This window comes from Malus domestica, chromosome 11 (genome assembly GCF_042453785.1).
Source record: "Malus domestica chromosome 11, GDT2T_hap1".
NCBI classification, from domain to species: Eukaryota; Viridiplantae; Streptophyta; class Magnoliopsida; order Rosales; family Rosaceae; genus Malus; species Malus domestica.
In genome coordinates this window covers 15615899-15635612 of record NC_091671.1, presented here as the reverse complement: position 1 = coordinate 15635612, position 19714 = coordinate 15615899, and the positions used below count along the sequence as shown (strand labels likewise).

At 39.9% G+C, this 19714-nt stretch overlaps 1 protein-coding gene across 1 annotated transcript; it reads right to left on the bottom strand.

The window, feature by feature from the left end:
• Positions 1-679: 679 nt before the first annotated feature.
• LOC108171359 (zinc finger BED domain-containing protein RICESLEEPER 2-like) lies at positions 680-5051 on the bottom strand. Its single transcript, XM_070808661.1, has 4 exons — positions 4857-5051; positions 3681-3766; positions 1259-3558; positions 680-1156 (listed from the first exon to the last, which is right to left on the bottom strand). The coding sequence occupies exons 3-4, from the start codon at positions 3555-3557 to the stop codon at positions 891-893; spliced, it is 2565 nt and encodes an 854-aa protein (XP_070664762.1). The 5' UTR covers position 3558; positions 3681-3766; positions 4857-5051; the 3' UTR covers positions 680-890.
• Between the last annotated feature and the right edge of the window lie 14663 nt (positions 5052-19714).

Genomic DNA, 19714 nt, shown 5'->3' with positions numbered 1-19714 from the left:
TCAAGAATAGTATTTAATTATGATGCTCTTTGAAAACAAGATCAAAACGATTATTGTGTTTGAAGTACTTCAATTGGTGTATACAATCAAGAATATAGAATCACTTTAAATGAGCATCTCCATAATTATATGTTCCCTTTTTTTTTTTTTTTGTTAAATATGTTTTCATATAATATTATTTTGCACTAATATACACCAAAAGAGGAGGAGAAGGCAGGAAGGAGGAATGGAGCAAGCTTACCTATCTGGGACTCCTCTCTAGGGGTGGTTCGGTATGGGATCCCATACCGAAACCCTTGTCCCGATTCCCAAACCAAAAATTTCGGGAATCCCAATTTCAATACCGATCCCAAACCAAATTTTCGGGAATCCCGAAATAGTTTCGGGATTTCGGGACAAATCGGGAATCCCGAAATGATTTTGGGCTTTTGGGCTTTTGGGCTTTTGGACTAAAATATTAGGTTTTTGGGCTAAAATTGAACCTTTTAACACTTTTGGGCTGCAATCTGCTAAGAGGCCCATTGCAATATAAGTGTATAAGTTAACCAAGCTGCAATCTATTATCTGTGCACAAATCTGCTCTGCCCATCTGCCAATCTGTGCAGTATGCACAACAAGTCTGCCAATCTGTGCAGTATGCACAACAAGTCTGCCAATCTGTGCACAAATTTGTGCACAATAGCATTTGCCCATTCAATTTCTATTACAAATGCATGGAATAAAAATAAATTAAGTAACAAATCCAAAAGCAAAAAAAATTAGTTACAACTTACAAGCCAAGGTTTTAAAATAAATAAAGTAACAAACCCAAAAGAAAAAAAATTAGTTACGAGCCAAAGTTTCAAAATAATTAAATTACAAACCAAAAGCAAAAAAGCAAAGCTTAACATTTATGAAGATTGTTGGCCTCTTCGGCCCCTTCGGCCCTTTGATCTTGTTGATGCTTGTGGTTGCCCCCTTCTTGTTGGTACTTGTACTCTTCCCCTTGATGTAGATGGTTGAGCCCTTCCCCTAAAAATGGGTGGTCGTGGAGGTAATGATTGATTAATTTGATTTTGACGTTGAACTTCAACTTGAGGTGGTCGAAGAGGTGGAGGTGGAGGTGGCATTTCATTTTCTTGTGTTGTATACTCCTCACCTCCCAAATTAGCCATGCCTAAAACAATAAACCACAAATCATTTAGATTGAATTATAGTCTAATAGTAATAGATAATAAATACTAAGAAAATAAATGAGGAAATTAAATTGTTTGCTTACTTTTTTCTAAGCGTTCAAGCTCCTCGTAGAAATATAATTCGTCAAGTGTAGGCTCCTTGTAGAAACAAAATTCTTTTCCTCTAAGCCAATCACTAGTACACACTAAAGCCTCAACCGTTTTAGGTGTTAAGGAAGCTCTAAAAGGATCAACAACTCTCCCACCAAGACTAAAGGCATTCTCACTAGCAACGGTGCTACTAGGAAGGGCCAATACATCCTTAGCAACTTTACTAAGAATTGGATATTGACCACAATTTCCTTTCCACCAATCCAAAAGATTGAAACCCTCATATGTTAGGCTTTGATGTGGATCATTGAAGTACATATCCACTTCATTGGCTATCTCATTTTGTTGTGCCTCCGCTCTCTTTCTTTGGATCTTCTTTGTCATCCTTGAAGCAACATCAATATCTACCATCACACCCCCCGCCCCATCATCTAGTACAACACTTGATCTTTGCTCCATATTTGAGGTAGCACTACTACTAGTACTACTACCACTAAGGATCCCTCCCTCCTTATATGCATTATACAACTCGGTTACATAGCCTTTAACCCTTACTTTCTCCTCCCTTATTTTGTCACAATCATAGCCGAGCTCTTCTAAATTTGTCTCCAACATATCAAATTTGTACCTCGGGTCGAGTGATTGGGCCACAAAGAGAATAGGATTCACCTTTTCAAAGTCACTCCAATATTTGTCAAACTTGAGCTTCATTGAGGTAGCCACACTTTGCAAAGTAGCATTAGAGGCGTTTAAAATTTGTTCTTCTATCTCTACTTGCAAGGCAATCACCGTGCTAAGTATTAAGTGTGACGTTGGAGTAAGGGTTGCACTCAATGTCAAGGTGGCATCATAAAATTTTTTGAGAAAATGAGCAAAACTCACCGACCTTTCCCAATCATCCACCTCCGGAGGACCCACCCGCTTGGCCTTTGTTGTCACCCCATTAACCTCTTTCGAGACCTCCTCTTTAAAGTAAGCAATAAAAGAGTCACACTCAAAGGTCATCTTAGAGAACACTTCTTTAAACTTGAAAGCACTATTAAGCATTTGATACGTGGCATTCCACCTTGTGACAACATCAAAAGGGATACTTGACATCCTATCAAATCTCAACAAGACACAATATTCCCTAAAAGACTCCAACCTTGCCGGGGATGAGTGTATAAACTTCACACAATTTCTTATGGCATCAATTTCCCTACTAAGCTCCGTCATTCCATCTTTAACTATCAAATTGAGGATGTGACAAGCGCACCTCATGTGCAAGTGAGCCCCATCAAGTAAAAGAGTACCATTTGACTTGAGTCTTCTTTTCATGTATGCAATAGCGGTGTCATTTGCACTAGCATTGTCAACGGTAATGCTAAACACCTTGTCTATGCCCCAATCATTCAAGCAAATCTCTAGACATCTTCCAATATCATCACCCTTGTGAGAAGTAACTTGGACAAAGTTTAGGATCCTCTTATGCAATCCCCAATTAGCGTCCAAAAAATGGGCCGTGATGACCATGTAGTTTATCATTTGAATTGAGGTCCAAGTATCGGTTGTAATACTCACTCTCAATCCCTCAATCACACTTTTTATTTTTGCCTTCTCTTCAAAATACAACTCCAAAACCGCCGCCGCCACCTTATGCCTATTAGGAAGTTTGTACTTTGGATTCAAGTCACGAATAAAAGCTCGAAAATCTTCTTGATCAACCACCCTAAAAGGCATCTCCGCTATTATAATCCACCTCACACATCTCCTATCAAGTCTTTTTTGATTGAAAGTGTGAGTGACAACCGGACCTCCCATCCTTGCTTGTGTCAATGTAGGTTGGTTCGGATCCACATTCTCAAAGAGACTAGAACCCGGGCATTTCCTCAAATGCTTAAGAATTCCCGCCGTCCCATGAGTTCTAGGGTGTGCCGGTACTAAGAGTTTGCAATGCTTGCATTCGGCCATGAACAATTTCTCCCCATTATTATCGGTGATAGTTACCCTCTTAGCATCATTCCATGCCGGACTTGGACCCTTTCTCCTATTGCCCTTTTTCCGAGGAGGACCATCCCATTGTCTCACTACTTCTTCTACTTCTTCTACTTCTTCTACTTCCTCTTCCCCCTCTTCCCCCTCTTCCTCCTCCATATCCGGATCATCATCCCAATAATCTTCATAATAATCATTATGCAAATATTCTTGAGGTGAGGGAGTGCCTAGTTGAAGGGTACCACTAGGTTGGGTTTGTTTTCGTTTTCCTAATACCGAGACCATAGGTGTACTAGATTGGCTACTAGACCCATCCATCCTAACAAATAAAATAACAATGCACATTAATATATCACAACCACAGTTCAACATATATCCAAATTCCAATCAATAAATCACATATCCAATTCCAATGCAATAACATTAACATATTGTACTAACCTTAACAAGCCTCAATTCAAACCGAAGACTGAATACACTTGTTATTATAGCGGGTAATGGAGTGGAGTGGTGCAGTACACTCGGATCTGATCCAAAAGCACAGATAATCAGTTAGTCATTAGAAGTTTCAGAGAGAAAGAAAAGAGCAAAAACAAGTTCTCAATGCATATTTATCACTCTTCCATAACAGAAAAGAAGAGAACAAATACTATATATTAACTGCAAGGGCATATATGAGTTAACTGTAATATAATATGACACTCTTATAGGATTCAACCAATACTAACTATTAACTGCAACAAGGACCAGAATTATATAGATAACTTAATCTGCATATATATACAACATTGGTTAGAGAATGTGATATTAAGAAAGGTGCTAAATAAGGCAAAGGGAATATGGCATAAAACAGGAAATCATATGCTTGAGAAAAGCAAAAATGAGGTTCCTTTCTTCAAAAGCATTCGATAAAGCAACCCATCAACAAATAGCACCTCAAATCAAAGGGAATAAGAGAATCTCACATCTCATCATACACACATACCAAACGGAAGTAATGCCAGAAACAAGGGGTTTCATAAATGGATTCCAACAAGATCAATAAACCTAAAACTTGAACATCATCATCACATAAGATTATTGGAATTTCAAGTCTTGATATCTCTTTTCCCTACAACCAACAAAGACATAGACCTGCATACAGATTACATACAAATGGGGAGGGTCACGAACTAAATCTAAACATGGAGGTTTGATTCATAAAAAGCTAAACATTTGGTGGGTTGATTTGATGGAAAAACCTAAGTCATAACAAAAGCATAATCATTCATTCACATCCCAATTTATTGAATGAAACTGTGATATTAATCATGTTTGTGAAAGCTTTGAAAAACTCTAGATTCTTCTATGGATCTAATCAACTCTATACATTTTACAAGAATCCACAACATGGAGCTCAAACAGTTTGATCTTCAATCATGAAATGGCACACTTACTTGCAAAGGAGATCGTTCCATTTTTTAAGCAATCTAGCTAGATACATGATTAAAGATGAATGCTTGTCAATCGGAGAAATGCATCAACAGTCTACTCGTATAGTGTACTTAAGCATATGTTACGAGATGCTTAAACTGTTCCTGACATAGTATAACAAATCAATGGCAGAAATATCTCAACCTGCAAATCTTGTCAATCTTGAGAGTACAAAATTTTGAATAAACGCCTCAAAAGTAGCAGATCGAATTGGCTCCACAACAAAAGTTAAGGCAGTGTCACAACGGTTGAAACCCTAGCCACCAGCAAATCATGGTTTTCAGTTTCCAGCGACAGACGAGGCAGTTGCTGGCTTTGCATCCTCAGCTTTCTCATGTTCTTTGTAGCACCTGGAAAACAGATTTGACAAAATCATAGAGATATATCATTCAACCTGCCAGAAGACTATACAGAATCACATATACACAATAGCGATATAGATCAGAAAGTAGCGGGTTCCTAACCTCTCCGTCGATTCAAAATCCCTAATTCAGAAACCCTAATTTCAGAAACCCAAATTCAAAATCTCTAATCAAATTTGGAATCAAACAATTTGTATGAACTTTGGGTGAGTTTATTGCAGGAATTTCTTACCTTTTGCAATGAGGAGGAGTGCGGACTGAGGATTGGTATGGAGGACAGTGGGTGAAGGCGCGATTCAGGTGAGGAGTGAGGACCCAGAGGAATGAGGACTGGTGTGGCCGTGCGGGTAGATTCGGGATTCAGGCGACGGATGTGGGAGGAGAGACAAATCGGCGAGGAGAGACCGAGAGAGAGATCGGGATTTAGGTCTGAGGTGAGGTGAGGTGAGGTGAGGGTGAGTGAGAGTGACGAGACTGTCGAGACTCGAGAGGGACCGAGAGAGACTCAGACACGGGTTTAAAACATAACAACGGTTGAGATTAAATCTCAACAGAATCCAACGGCTATTAAAATTTTAAATATATATTTAAAAATTAAATAAAATATATATTTTTTTTTCGGTTCGGTTTGGGAATACCGAAATCCCAAAAACATGAGACCGATTCCCGTACCGAACTTTCGGGATCGGTTCGGTATTGGGTACCGAAATTTTCGGGAATTTCGGTTTGGGATTTTTTCGGTTTGGTTTCGGGAATTTTTTGGTTTGGTTTGGGATTTTTGGGATTTTTTTCCAACCCTACTCCTCTCCATAGACAGAGGAAGCATCACCAGATGGCTAAGCCTTCTCAGAAGTTCAGCGTCGTCGATGAGTTCGTCGGGCGCTTAGGACAGGATGCGTCATTGAAGAAGTCGATGACACAACAGCCGTAGATACCATTGCCCCAAAGGCGCAACTAGAGGGACACCCGTCGTGGCCATATCAGGTGTGGAGATGGCAGCAACATTACCTCATTGAGAAGGTGTTTGATTGCCCCTACTAGCTACCTACTGGTTTGATATTAAGTTTGACATCTACAAAAACAATCATGAATATGTTTAGATATCATCTTATTATATGCATTTCATTTCACATATATAAGGTGAATGAAAACATGAGATAGGAATAAAATTGAGTATTGCAATGAACATGTTTTTTCATGAAAACAAACAAACAAATTTACCCATCTACAATAATCTTCAAATGCATGCCATTACAAAGTTAAAGCCAACATATTATCAAATCAATAGTCTTCAAACACTTTTGAGCATACAACATTTTTATGCACTGAAGAAGATCACTTATAGATGTGATGAAGAATATTCTCACCACTATTTATACCAAATACAAAGCTTAATGACTAAGCAATCCTTATAACTACCCAACTCACCAGCTTATGGCACATATAATACATCAACCAATGACCCATGTCATCATCTAAAACCATTCATATCACTCAATACCTTGGTGTGAATTCGAATAAAAATAAATGGAAATAGTATGAGGACATGAACTTAAATAGATGTAATTCATTTCAATTTTTTCTTTTGTAATGTAGGTTTCATACTTTTGGTGCAGCAATGATTATGAGGCTTTTATTTTGGAATCTATGCATGCAGGCGATGTTTTTTTAATATCTTTTTATTATCCTAAGTTAATCATGCTCATATCCCACTACTAATGTTTGGATAGCTCCTTGCTAAATATAACTGGAAAAAAGGACAAACAGACAGTGACATTGCGACGAAGTGAGTGAGAGTTTTGTTTAGCAAATGAAACAGGACATCCTTAAAATATTGAACCTAGCCTTTTCCTTTTAGACCAGCTAATATAATGCAAATGGGAATGTCTTAATCATGCTTTAGCACTACTCATTTTCTCAACGTATCATTCATGTTTTTCTATACTGTGCATTATCACTATAAGATTAGTATTTACTATCATTGATCATGCAACTAATTTTTTATTTTGTATATGTATATGTTAAGCAATACTTACATCTAAAGTGGTATTGTAGAGGTTATCGTCTATGAACTAAACTATTGTCTTTTTCCTTCTTAGCTAAACAATTCAAAGCTACCTCATTTCTGGTTTTACACAGGGTTGGACGTTTCATGAAAACATCACTAGTATATATGCAACGAATGGTAAGATCAATTTGAACCGTTAGGAAATTCTTTGGAGTCCTATCAACTAAATTAGGGAATTTAACACAACCAAATTCACTTTAATTTTCCTTTCCGTTGAATCACATTACAAGATGTTCATAGCTAGGGTTCCTTTTTGCAGGACAATGACAACACATGGCTATATATAGTACGATTCAAGAATCCAACAGAAAAATAGCAATATTAGTTGTTAGCTTGTTATAACAAAAATTTAGAACATTCACCAATCCAACACAGGGCTACATCAACGATGATTGGACATCTTAATTCCCTTCCCTACTAATTTCTCATAATTAAAACCCTAAAATAAAATAAAAAATACCACAACTTGTAAATCTGTAATTCAAACCCTACACCATGAGCAACTACAATTCCCAATTCCAACCCTAAATCCCAAGATTCCCTATTCCAACCCTAAATCCTTAAATGTTGTAACTAAAATAATTGAAGATCAAAATTTAGAAAATTGCACTTATAAATAATTGATTAAGGGAGATGAATTAAGGGAGATTAGGTCCTTACCTAGTAAAGTTGCATGCGGTGTCAGGTCAGAGTGATGTGGGTTTGAGATGGAGAATGACTGAGAGACGGAGAAACCAAGGGAGTGCGAGAGAGGGAGAGAGGGAGACATTAAGATTGAGTATGAGATAGAGAGAGATATAGTAAGGAGGTTAACTGAATAGAGAGAGAGAGAGAGAGAGCAGAGCTTGGGTCTGAAAGGAATTCAAATTACAAACGAGAGAGAGAAGCTTGAGTCTGAGATAGACAAAAGTAGTGAAATGAATTGAACGCATCGAAATACAAATGCACCCAATTTTGGGAAAAAAAATCAAATTTTTACATGTTTGCGCGACGAAGTTGTTTAAAATTTCATCATAACCAGTTTTAAAAAAAAATGAATTGTTTAATATTTGTGCGACAAATATTTAAAAAATGTTGTCACGCATAACTATAAATTTATTTTATTTTTTTGTTTAAATAATTTTTTTATTTAATTTTGTTACAAATTTTAAAGGAAACTTTTGTTTGTATACAACATTTTTAAATGCCATTCAATACATTTAATTAATATACATCACACTTTTTCATTAATCCTTGTCTGAACTTGTTTGGGCCTAAAATATTGTTTGAGCCAAGTTAGAATTAACTCGGCCCAATGTTGGATAGGCCGGGTTTAAATCCTCTCTCGGCCCAGAAGTCGTGTATAGGTATCAATAGGAGATATTTAACCCATGGGCTGCACGGTCGAAATTAGCCATTTCCTATTAGAAAATGGAATGTGGACGAATCCTGTTGTGAGAGGGAGTCTCGACGGGATCAGGATGCTGAGATTGAATACGGTCTGATAACGAATTATGTTCGGAGTCCTCGTAGGAATAGCATTGGCTGAAATGAAATTGGATAATGAGAAAGAGTTCTAATCCGGGAGTGATTAGGATTCAATACAGGTTGGCTGCCTGCTATAAATAGGGAAGGAAGATATTGAAACAAGCCCCTTCAATTCAACACACAATTGCCCTGCGTAAATTCTCTCAACAACCTCAAGATTTTTTCATTTTCTTTTTTTGCCGACACACCTTCAGTTTGGATAAACAGCACTATGAAGGCAACCGGTGATATCTTCAGTCGGCATAGAACGCGCTCTGACCGTAGAACCAACTGGTCTCGTAGCATCTTCAGTCGGCATAGATAGCACTGCGTCGAGGGTGACTGCTTTTCTATGCAAGTCTCGGTCGAAAAGGATTTCTGAATCCTTATTGGTCGAGGTCATCTCATTAGCCTTCTCGGCGAAGTGAGGTGTTACAGTTTATTAGGCTCGGCACATTGCATGCCGAGTTAGTTTATGATTAGATACTCTCAAGTGGGATTTAGAGTTCAGCATTCCGACGGCCAAACCACGTTTATTGTTAAGACATATATCCGCTTTGAGTATTTGTGCCCTTACACTTTGGTGTCTATTCGACGTGAGTTTACTTTGACGAATACCATCACTGTGACCGAATCCGACTACGACGATTTGTGAACTTCGTAAGAATAGTAGCCTTGTCTTCAGGTTCGAGAACCCAAGAGGCCGAGACGTGTTCCTTCCTTGGTTGCAATTGCAAGACGCAGAAGTCGGCCGCGTACTCAACACAACATCAGCATATTTTACTCCTCGGCCGAGCTCAGCCGACGAGTTGGCACGCCCCGCATTCTACCGAAGGACGTAGTTAGCTCATAGATTACTTGGCCTGCGTGCCACGTAGGCTTAGTAGTTTTTAGGGTCAACATTTTGGCACGCCTAGTGGGCCCAGTGCTAAGACTACGAAGTTCATGCCAATTGAAACACAATCGGTTAAAAAGAAAACAGCTATGGGAAAATCAACAACCGATTTGCCAATTCAGAGCATAGGACACAGTGTATCACAGGCACAAAATCACCTTAGTGCCGTGACACCTGAGTCCACAAGCGCAACTCGTCAAGAAAAGGAAGTTGGTCTCGGCGGTCAGCTTTGCAGTCTAGAAATCCCTAACAAAAACACCTGCGTTCTCAATGAATGGGATAGTAGAGGACTATGATAAGGATGGTGGTGAAGGCTCTGATCGACCAACAAGATCGTTTCTTCAAAGACGACTTGACGAACAGTCTAGGGCGGTTGAACAGACATTTAGTGGAGGAATCGATAAACTACACGACGTGATACGCAGTACCAGTGAGGTACAAAACCGATTGCTTGAAATACTGGTTAGTAAGGTCTGCGACGACATGTCATTCGATCTTTCCCAGCAATTGCCACAAAGGAATAATCTATTACCAATAGTACAGGCAGAGCCAATCCCTACTCGGCTCAAGCCAATTGACTTAGAAAAAAAAGGAAGATCGAGTAGCAGGATAGATAGACCCGACCAGAGAATGGAAGTAACGTCTGTCGATATAACCGAGGTCCAGCGAACGATTGATTAGGCCATGAAAAGGGGCCGAAGTTCTCTAAATTCATCCATCCATATCCAGCTTACGTAGAACGGTTCAAAAATTGGTCGAGAGAATTGTCTTTATCCTCGTTAGAACATGTGGCTCGTTTCACCGTGCAATGCGGAGATGTAAACAGTGATTTTCACAAGCTGTGGATGTTCAACTTTTCATTGACAGGGTCAGCATTTGCCTGGTATATCAACCTTCCTCTAATTCCATCCAAAGCTGGGAGGAATTGGTCGAGAGATTTCACGAGCAATTTTATCGGCAAGGGATGGAAATGTCAGTTTCTTCGTTGACAAGGATGGCTCAAGCATCTGATGAGTCACCAATGGATTATCTTACCAGATTTAAATCGGCCAGGAATTGGTGCCGAGTACATCTCCCTGAAGTCGAGTTTGTTAAACTTGCTTTGAACAGACTCGATGTAGAATACAAAAAGAAATTTTTGGGGGCAAACTTTCAGGATATGTATGAATTAGCCCAGCATGTCGAGCAATATGACTATTTGCTCCAAGAAGAGAAGGTGGCGAAACCTTCATCTCGAGGGACTATTTACAAAAACCCTACGGTCAATTACGCGTCGACCGAAGGCGAGGAGTCTTAGTATGTCAAATTAATTCCAAGGAGGTTAAAACCTGCTTGGCCATTGAAGAAACAGCAAGGACATCAAAAGTTTATACCTTTGATATCACAAAGGCCGAAGCAATTTTTGATCAATTGCTATCAGCGAAGATCATTAAACTTCGGTCAGGGCATAGCATTCCCAAGGTTGAAGAACTTAAAGGAATGACATATTGCAAATATCATAACTCGACCAAACATGCCACAAACAATTATGTCATATTTCGTGATGATATTCAGAGCTGGATTGACAAAGGCAAGTTAAAGTTTCTTGAAAAACGCATGACGGTTGATGCGGAGCCATTCCCTTCAGCGACAGTTGGCATGGTAGACGCCCGTTTGCCCAAAAGCAAAGGAAAAGAAAAGGTCGGGTTTGCCCCAGTACAACACATCCAAAAGCAAAGCTCCCAACCTCGACTCAAGATCGACTGATTTTCCAACGCGCCACCTACCAAGCTCTCAGGTCCGGCCATAGTTGAACCTATGTCAAGTTACAACGACGAAGAAAATGGCAGGCCGATCGTACCATATATCCTAAAGAAAGGTTCCCAACCTCGACTCAAGATCGACCTGTTTTCAAATGCGCCACCCATCGAACTATCAGGACCGGCCATAGTCGAGTCCATGTCAGACTCCAGCGAAGATGAAAATAGTGGGCCGATAGTTCTGTGTAGCAATTGTAAGGCACGCGTTGTATTACCTGAGCCCAAAAAGAAACTGCCTCCGATACAGATGCCGACATCACAACACCAATCGGCGATTACGGCGAAACCTTCAAAGGAACCTAGTGAAGGTCAGCGCCAGAAAGTATTTGATAGGCTCAGCCCAAGGAAACAGACAGATGGTTATACATCGATTAGACGACGTCTTGATTTCGACGCACCATTTTACAACGAGGATTATTATTCATGCAATTCTAGTAGTTCAAGCTCATCAGCAAATAAAAAAACCTTCAGGCCACCTGAACCACGTGACCAGCATTGGTACAACTACAATTCTCCCACCGGCATGTATACCGGGCTCTCCAAATCTCAAAAAACATCGACGTCAGCGTATAGATTGCTTGGCTCGACGGTAAGCGGCCCAGCCTATTTCGACCATTAAATGGCAGCTGAAAGAGACAGCAGGAAGCGGAGATGATCGGCCAACCCCAACAATCATGGCTGAATTACAAGGGCAGAAGGAAACCAATCGGGACTTCAAAACTACCATTGAAGCAGCCGAGAAGCGTATCAAACTTCTTCTTCTGCCTAGGGAAATGAAAGCTCGTTTTGAGCAATTTAAGAAAGAGGCTGAAAGCCAACTGCCCCCATTACCTTTAAAAGACCCACTAATCAGAGTTCGGAGGAATCTGCACCCCTAATTCCTCGGCGAATTATTAGAATATATGAAAGAATTTCATAAGAAATATTCCACCAACGACTTGTATGGGTTGCCCAAGGCTTGCCAAGAAACTCTTGACCTAGTATTAACTTGCCCCGATGCTGAGTAGATCATCCGAAAAACCACTAATCCAGAAATAAAAGCAGATTCCAGCACATTCGAGAGGCTAGGGTTCTCTGCTTCGAGGTCGACCGATACACGGATATTAACATAGCCGAACTCTCTTTTTCTCTTGAAGACCTTCAACCTTCGATATCACTTCGAAGTTTTTTCAGTTGTATCCTTGTTTGGTTTAACGGCCGATGAGAAAAAATGGATGGCACGTCTGGACGCTTACCTGGACACTAAGAATGCCTGGATCGCCTATGAGGAACGAGCTCGCAAAATACGGCAGGAGCAGAGTCTGACACCAAATGCTTGCAAGCCTGAAGATGACAGTCAAAAGGACACAGAGTTAGATTGCGTGGCACAAGCGCACGAATATATTGAGATGCACATCGATCCAGCCGCGGATGCTCCAACACACGATGCTATAGTCCTCACCAACCCGGACGAAGACGACCAGGATCCAATGGGCCCTTCAGTTCTTGAAAATATGGAAATCAGCATGGTCCATGTTCTACCGGCCAAATTTCAGCTGACTACACACCAACCAAGTTCCTTGGACGGTGATGTGGTCGTTGAGGAAGCAACACAAGTTGATTTCGTCACTACGACTGAAGACGAGTCACAAAATGGCGACGATAAACTTAAAACAGCCTTGGACATCTTGTTTTCCGTTCTTCCTCGACTAATCTTCAGCAGTTAAAATCGTTGTACGTCACGGCCCATATTGAAGGCTACCCAATATCCAAGATTTTCGTCGATTGCGGAGCAACGGTCAATATCATGCCTGTATCCATTATGAAAGCATTACGACGATCCAACGACAAGCTCATCCCTTCAGGAATCACCATGAGTAACTTTGTCGGTGACATGTCTTAGACCAAATGAGTACTCCTTCTAGAGGTCAACACTGCAGGTCGCAATCATATGACTGCATTTTTTATCGTCGACTCCAAGACCGAATATAATGCTCTGCTTGGTAGGGATTAGATTCATCAAACAAATTGCATTCCTTCTTCTTTATATCAAGTTCTTATTTTTTTAGATGGTAAATTAGTTGTGGTCCACCTGGCCGATACTTAGTCGTTTGAAACCAACATGATTCAGGCCCGCTATTATGATGATCACGTCGGCTATATTACCCTACAGGGTTTTAATGAAGATGGACGGCCGACTCGGATTTCAGTCCAGAAGGTCATCGAGGTAGGCGTCAAGACTGTCCACCAGGATTCGGCGAGACTCGGTTTGGCCAATTTACTCTCCACCACTGATGATTGACATGAAAAGCGAGAAGAGTTGGGCTGCGGTTTCATCCACGATGGAACGCTTACTGGCCCATTGGTATGCTATTTCCAAGCACTCGTATTCGGGCATCTACTTAATCATCAGAAAAGTCATCAAATATGACACGTGTCAACGCTTGGCAGAAATGATTTATTTCATCTGATTATTTAAACCCAAAAATCAAGTTTTGGAATTCTATAAATAGGAAGCCAAGGCATTCATTTGGGGAACCAAGTCATAACCAATTCAGCTTACACCAAAACCTTGAAGCTTTGAAACTCCAAAGCTCCCAAGCAAATCCCAAAGGATCAAGAAAGCTCTTCGTTCTTCATCAACCCAACCTTGAAGATCAAGCCCCAACGACCCTTTGAAGGAACTTCCACCAATTCAAGATCAAGCCCCGACGGCCCTTGAAGAAATCGTTCATCGTTCATCATTCATTCATCCTAAGATCAAGCCCCAATGGCCATTTGGATTAACAACATCAACAAATCTACATATCCAACCGTTCTTCAAGATAAAGCCCAAAAACCCTTGAAGATCCATTCATCAACTGTTCATCAAGATCAAGCCCCAAAGGCCCTTAAAGATCCGTTCATCAACAGTTCTTCAAGATCAAGCCCAAAAGCCTTGAAGATCCGTTCATCCATCAACCTTTAAGATCAAGCCCAAAGGCCCTTGAAGAAACTTCCCACAACCTTCAAGATTAAGCCGCAACGGCCCTTGAAGAAAACTTTCAACCGTTCATCCAAGATCAAGCCTCGATAGCCCTTGGATCAATCACACATCCACAAATCAACACCTTATGGAGATCGAATCAGAGGATCAAATTTGAGAGAGATTGTAGCTCTCCGTCTTCAAACGACTAGCCGGTCATAAAGCCACGACTGTAGCTCTCCGTCCGTGGCAAACAGCAATGGCAAAGAACTTCAATAACCGCCGTCAAACGACTAGCCGGTCATGAAGCCTCGACTGTAGCTCTCCGTCTATCTTCATCTTTCCCTGCAAATTCCCCAGCCCATCATCAAAATTTATACAAAAAAAATATAATAAAAAATGAGATAGTGAAGCATAGTGGTGGATCAGCACCACCGAAAGTAAAGAAAAAAAATAAATGATAATAATATAAAAGAATGATGGTGCATCTGGCACCATGTGCAAGAAAAGAAAAGAAAAAAAAAAATATATATATATATATATATAAATGAATGGTGGATCAGCACCATATGAAATATATATGTATATATAGACATTAAATGAAATAAAGCTCATTTATTGATATTTCCAATAAGTTACAAATATGTACATATACATGAATCAAAATAAACAAACAAGAGGAGCCTTCACAAAGGTTGCTCAGGAGAAGTCTCAGCAGTCGGCAGAGCCCCAGATCGAAGAGGAACTAGAGGGTGATTATTCAAAGCCTCAGTACTAGGCAAAACCCCAGGAGGAGGAGGCACCGAAGGTTGATCACTTGGAGCTTCATTACACGGTACAGCCCCAGAAGACGAAGGCAAATGCTGTTGGAATAAACCCACAAACCTCTGATGATCAAGTAAAATCTAACCATTAGATTCCTGCATCTGGTCAATCTTCCTCTTCATGTTTGTAGCATAATTATGTGCGAGCCTGTGCAACTGTTTATTCTTATGCTTGAGCCCTCTAATCTCCTGTTTAAGACTCATCACTTCAGCCGCCAATGATTCAACTTGACGTGTTCGAGCAAATAGACGTTGGGCCATATTAGACACAGAACCTACACACTGCACACTGAGAGCCAGAGAATCCTTAACAGCCAACTCATCAGACCGTTTGGAAAGTAGTCTGTTATCTTTGGGAGTGACAAAGTTCCTGGCCACCACCGCATCGGTCATATCATTCTTCATTATCGAATCCCCAACGGTAAGATGACCAATAGGGATATGAAGGATGGGCTCCATATGTTGTCTTGAGAAGGCATGGCTGCCTCTTCACCAAGGTTCAAGTCAAAACGACGGTCGAAGGGGCCAGACATTTTCAAAAGTGTTGAAGAAAGAAGAGGTCGAACAAATCAAGTGCAAGAAGGGAGTTTCTACAGGCAAAAATTCAAGTGTGCTTTGAAATGTATTGCTCTATAAAAATTAGCACTCGAAGGGATTTCAGAGATCGAAGAGGCAAGCTCAGAATTCGAAGAGGCCAATTCAAAAAATCGAAGAAATGCTAGCTTTCTCAAAAGCTGGGCTTGCTCAGAAACCACGGGCCATCCTCTTTTCCAGATTTGTCCGCACTTATCACATGCAACCTCTACACTCGACGAAGCTCATAACTCGAAGAGGCAAGCTCAGAAATCGAAGAGGCATCTGCTTTTCTAGACGTGTCAGCATCAGTCACATGCACACTCAGCTTTGCGCAAATCACGAGCACTTTGTCTAAGCGTCGATTTCAGATCTCGAAAAGGCATCTGCTTTTCCAGACGTGTCAGCATCTGTCACATACACACTCAGCTTTGCGCAAATCACGAGCAATTTGTCGAAGATTTTTGGTGAAGTAGAAAGCACGTGAAGTTTACTGTTCAATCATCCAACGGTTGCCAACAAGAGTGAAAGAATAGTACCAATTATTAATTCCTATAAATGTCGACCTTCACCCTCCATAGCAAGGCAGACATACATAACCTTTCTTTATCTCTGAGAATGCCTTCCCAACGAAGCGTCTCGAGTCACTCAGTGTTCATTATTCCTTAGGGTACCTCTGCAAACAACTCATCAAAAGCAAAAGTATTTCATATCATGAAGGTTGAAAGCAAGAGTATCTCATATCATGCTTTCTCCCTGTCCTTCTTCTTGTCGTTGTTTTCACCTGCGGGACAAGAAGAAAGAGAGCAATCAGCCAGCACTTGGTATCAATCTTCCGATCTGGAACCAATTGCCCGGAACCCCTTCCTGATTGCTTACCTAGCCTTGCTTTCAAGGTACTCATGTTTCAACATCTTATGCTTCCTAAAAAACTACCACATCTGCCTGAAGAACAAATAAAGGAAGTGAAACTGATACCTCGAAGCATGTGGAGACAATGTGCTAATTCATCCTCAGCTAGGGACAAGGAGAAAGAAAGCAAATGGTCGGCACTTGGAATGACTGAAAAAGGAAACGGACCATCACCTCTACGTCGTGCCTGTCTGCCGTGCAGAAGAAACAAGCAAAGAAGAATGCAGACTGCACATTCAAATCAACCCAGCATAAGGACTTTTATTTGAAACCAAGGAACTCTCATATTCCTCGCTCAGAATTCCAAACCCAGTTCAAAAGAAGATATGGAAAATCAACAATCGAAGGAAGCCAAAAGATCCTCCAACCTAATTCAAGAATAAGCTGTGGAAAGTCAACAATCGGAGGAAGCCAGAAAGTCCTCCAACCCAGTTCAAGAATAAGCTGTGGAAAGTCAACAATTGGAGGAATCCAGAAAATACTCCAACCCAGTTCAAGATCAAAGCTGTGGAAAGTCCACAAGCACAATAAAATACGTGCCGATTCATCCACTACTAAAGCCAAAGATCATCTACCACGTGAAGCTCCTTGTGGTCCAATTCCAACCTTTAAGAACAAGCCTCGATTGCCCTTGAAGAAATTTGAAACAAAAGTTTAAGAACAAGCCTCAAGGGCCCTTGAAGAAATCTTCAGCCCAATTCAAGATCAAGCCTCAACAGCCCTTAAAGAAATCTCCAACCTAATTCAAGATCAAGCCTCGATGGCCCTTGGATCGACATCTACATTAAGGGACTTCAAAACGCATCTCCTACACGTGACAAGCACATGTATACGGCACGCCTTGAAGTGGGGGCATTTGTAGACATCAAAATTTCGGTGAAATAAATGTTGATCAAGAATTAGAATTTCAACGTTCACGTGTCACATAAATTTTACACATAGCATGTGACTCAACAAAAAATCGAGAATCATCAGAAAAGTCATCAAACATGACACATGTCAACGCTTGGCAGAAATGATTTATTTCATCTGATTATTTAAACCCAAAAATCAAGTTTTGGAATTCTATAAATAGGAAGCCAAGGCATTCATTTAGGGAACCAAGTCATAACCAATTCACCTCACACCAAAACCTTGAAGCTTTGAAACTCCAAAGCTCCCAAGCAAATCTCGAAGGATCAAGAAAGCTCTTCGTTCTTCATCAACCCAACCTTTAAGATCAAGCCCCAACGGCCCTTTGAAGGAACTTCCACCAATTCAAGATCAAGCCCCAACGGCCCTTGAAGAAATTGTTCATCGTTCATCATTCGTTCATCCTAAGATCAAGCCCCAACAGCCATTTGGATCAACAACATCAACAAATATACATATCCAACCGTTCTTCAAGATAAAGCCCAAAAGCCCTTAAAGATCCATTCATCAACTGTTCATCAAGATCAAGCCCCAAAGGCCCTTAAAGATCCGTTCATCAACAGTTCTTCAAGATCAAGCCCAAAAGCCTTGAAGATCCGTTCATCCATCAACCTTTAAGATCAAGCCCAAAGGCCCTTGAAGAAACTTCCCTCAACCTTCAAGATTAAGCCCCAACAGCCCTTGAAGAAAACTTTCAACCGTTCATCCAAGAACAAGCCTCGATGGCCCTTGGATCAATCACACATCCACAAATCAACACCTTACGGAGATCGAATCAGAGGATCAAATTTGAGAGAGATTGTAACCCCTAAATCATTAATACAAATATTATTTTGTGCACGTGTTCTTGTCTCGTTCGTTTCAAGAATTTTCGTGTTTACAGCTACATAACATTATTATGATAAAAACATATCACAACATGGACAATATGCCAGCCAACATGTGCGACAAACAAGAAAAGAAAATAATAGGATCTTTTTCATCTCCTTAATTTGGCCATCAAAACATAAAACCATGAAATTTCTTTCATTTAAGTCCAAAAATACATAAACATGTCATGACTTCAACTAAAAGCAAAGATATCACTACAAAATGTCATTTTTAAGGATAAAATAAGTAGTACAATTTGTGCTTATCAAAGTGCAGAAGAAAACTCCAGAAATTAAAATATTATAAAAAATATATGCAATTATCTGATAACCGTCAACACTTCTAAGATTGGAATGTAATCTAGCAGGTTGGACAATTTAGACAAATATAACCGTTGCTATTGAAAACAATACAAAAACTAAACCTGAATTAAATTGCATGCCAATATCACTTGGGTAAAAAAAAATGATACAAAATAAATTATATCAGATGCCAAAGGCTTCCTTATTCAACTCTCTACAAGAAAAGGTCCAACTAATGTATATTGGTATACTGAAGTAACACGAATTAATAGCACAATAACACTTTGATACCAGTTAACCAAAACTGGCAGCAAACTTAATTTTGAGATGACGATATTAAGTTCTGTACTTTGACATTTTCTACTACATCTTCACAGAAAACTAGCCACCAAAAAAAAACAAACAAACAAACAAACGAACGTGCTGCCATTCATATACTCGTTACCTAAAAAATGGTTATAATCTAAAATATTATGGCACTTATAAATCAAGCATGAGATTCATATCTGATTTCCGTTTTCAAAGTATATAAGAATTGCCTACTATTCTTTAAGAATCAAAGTCATTACACATAAAATATATGCCTTGCTCTTTAGCTTTAGATTTACAAAATCACAGGGACTTAGCCTCCTTGATGGCACACAAACACAAGCTCACGTAACGAACTATTAGAAGTGTTTAAGTTAAGGAAATAATTCAATGACTAAAATAATTGGCGGTACTTATCTGAAACCTCCATATATATTGCAATCACGCTTCCTTTTTAAATTATCGATATACCTAACTTGGATAGAAAATCGCCATGGAGGACTATATGCAATTGAGAAGTAGTAGGAGTAGCTAGGGGTGGGAAATTTGCCATAAACCAATTTACCGACCGAATCATACCGGTCGGCTCATAATGGTATTATATAGTTTTGGCATATTTTCATAATCGGTTGGCATTTTACCGAACAGACAATTAATGACATAACTTTGGTAATTGATTTTGTATGCCGGCGGTATGCCATACCTACCAATATATATATATGTGTG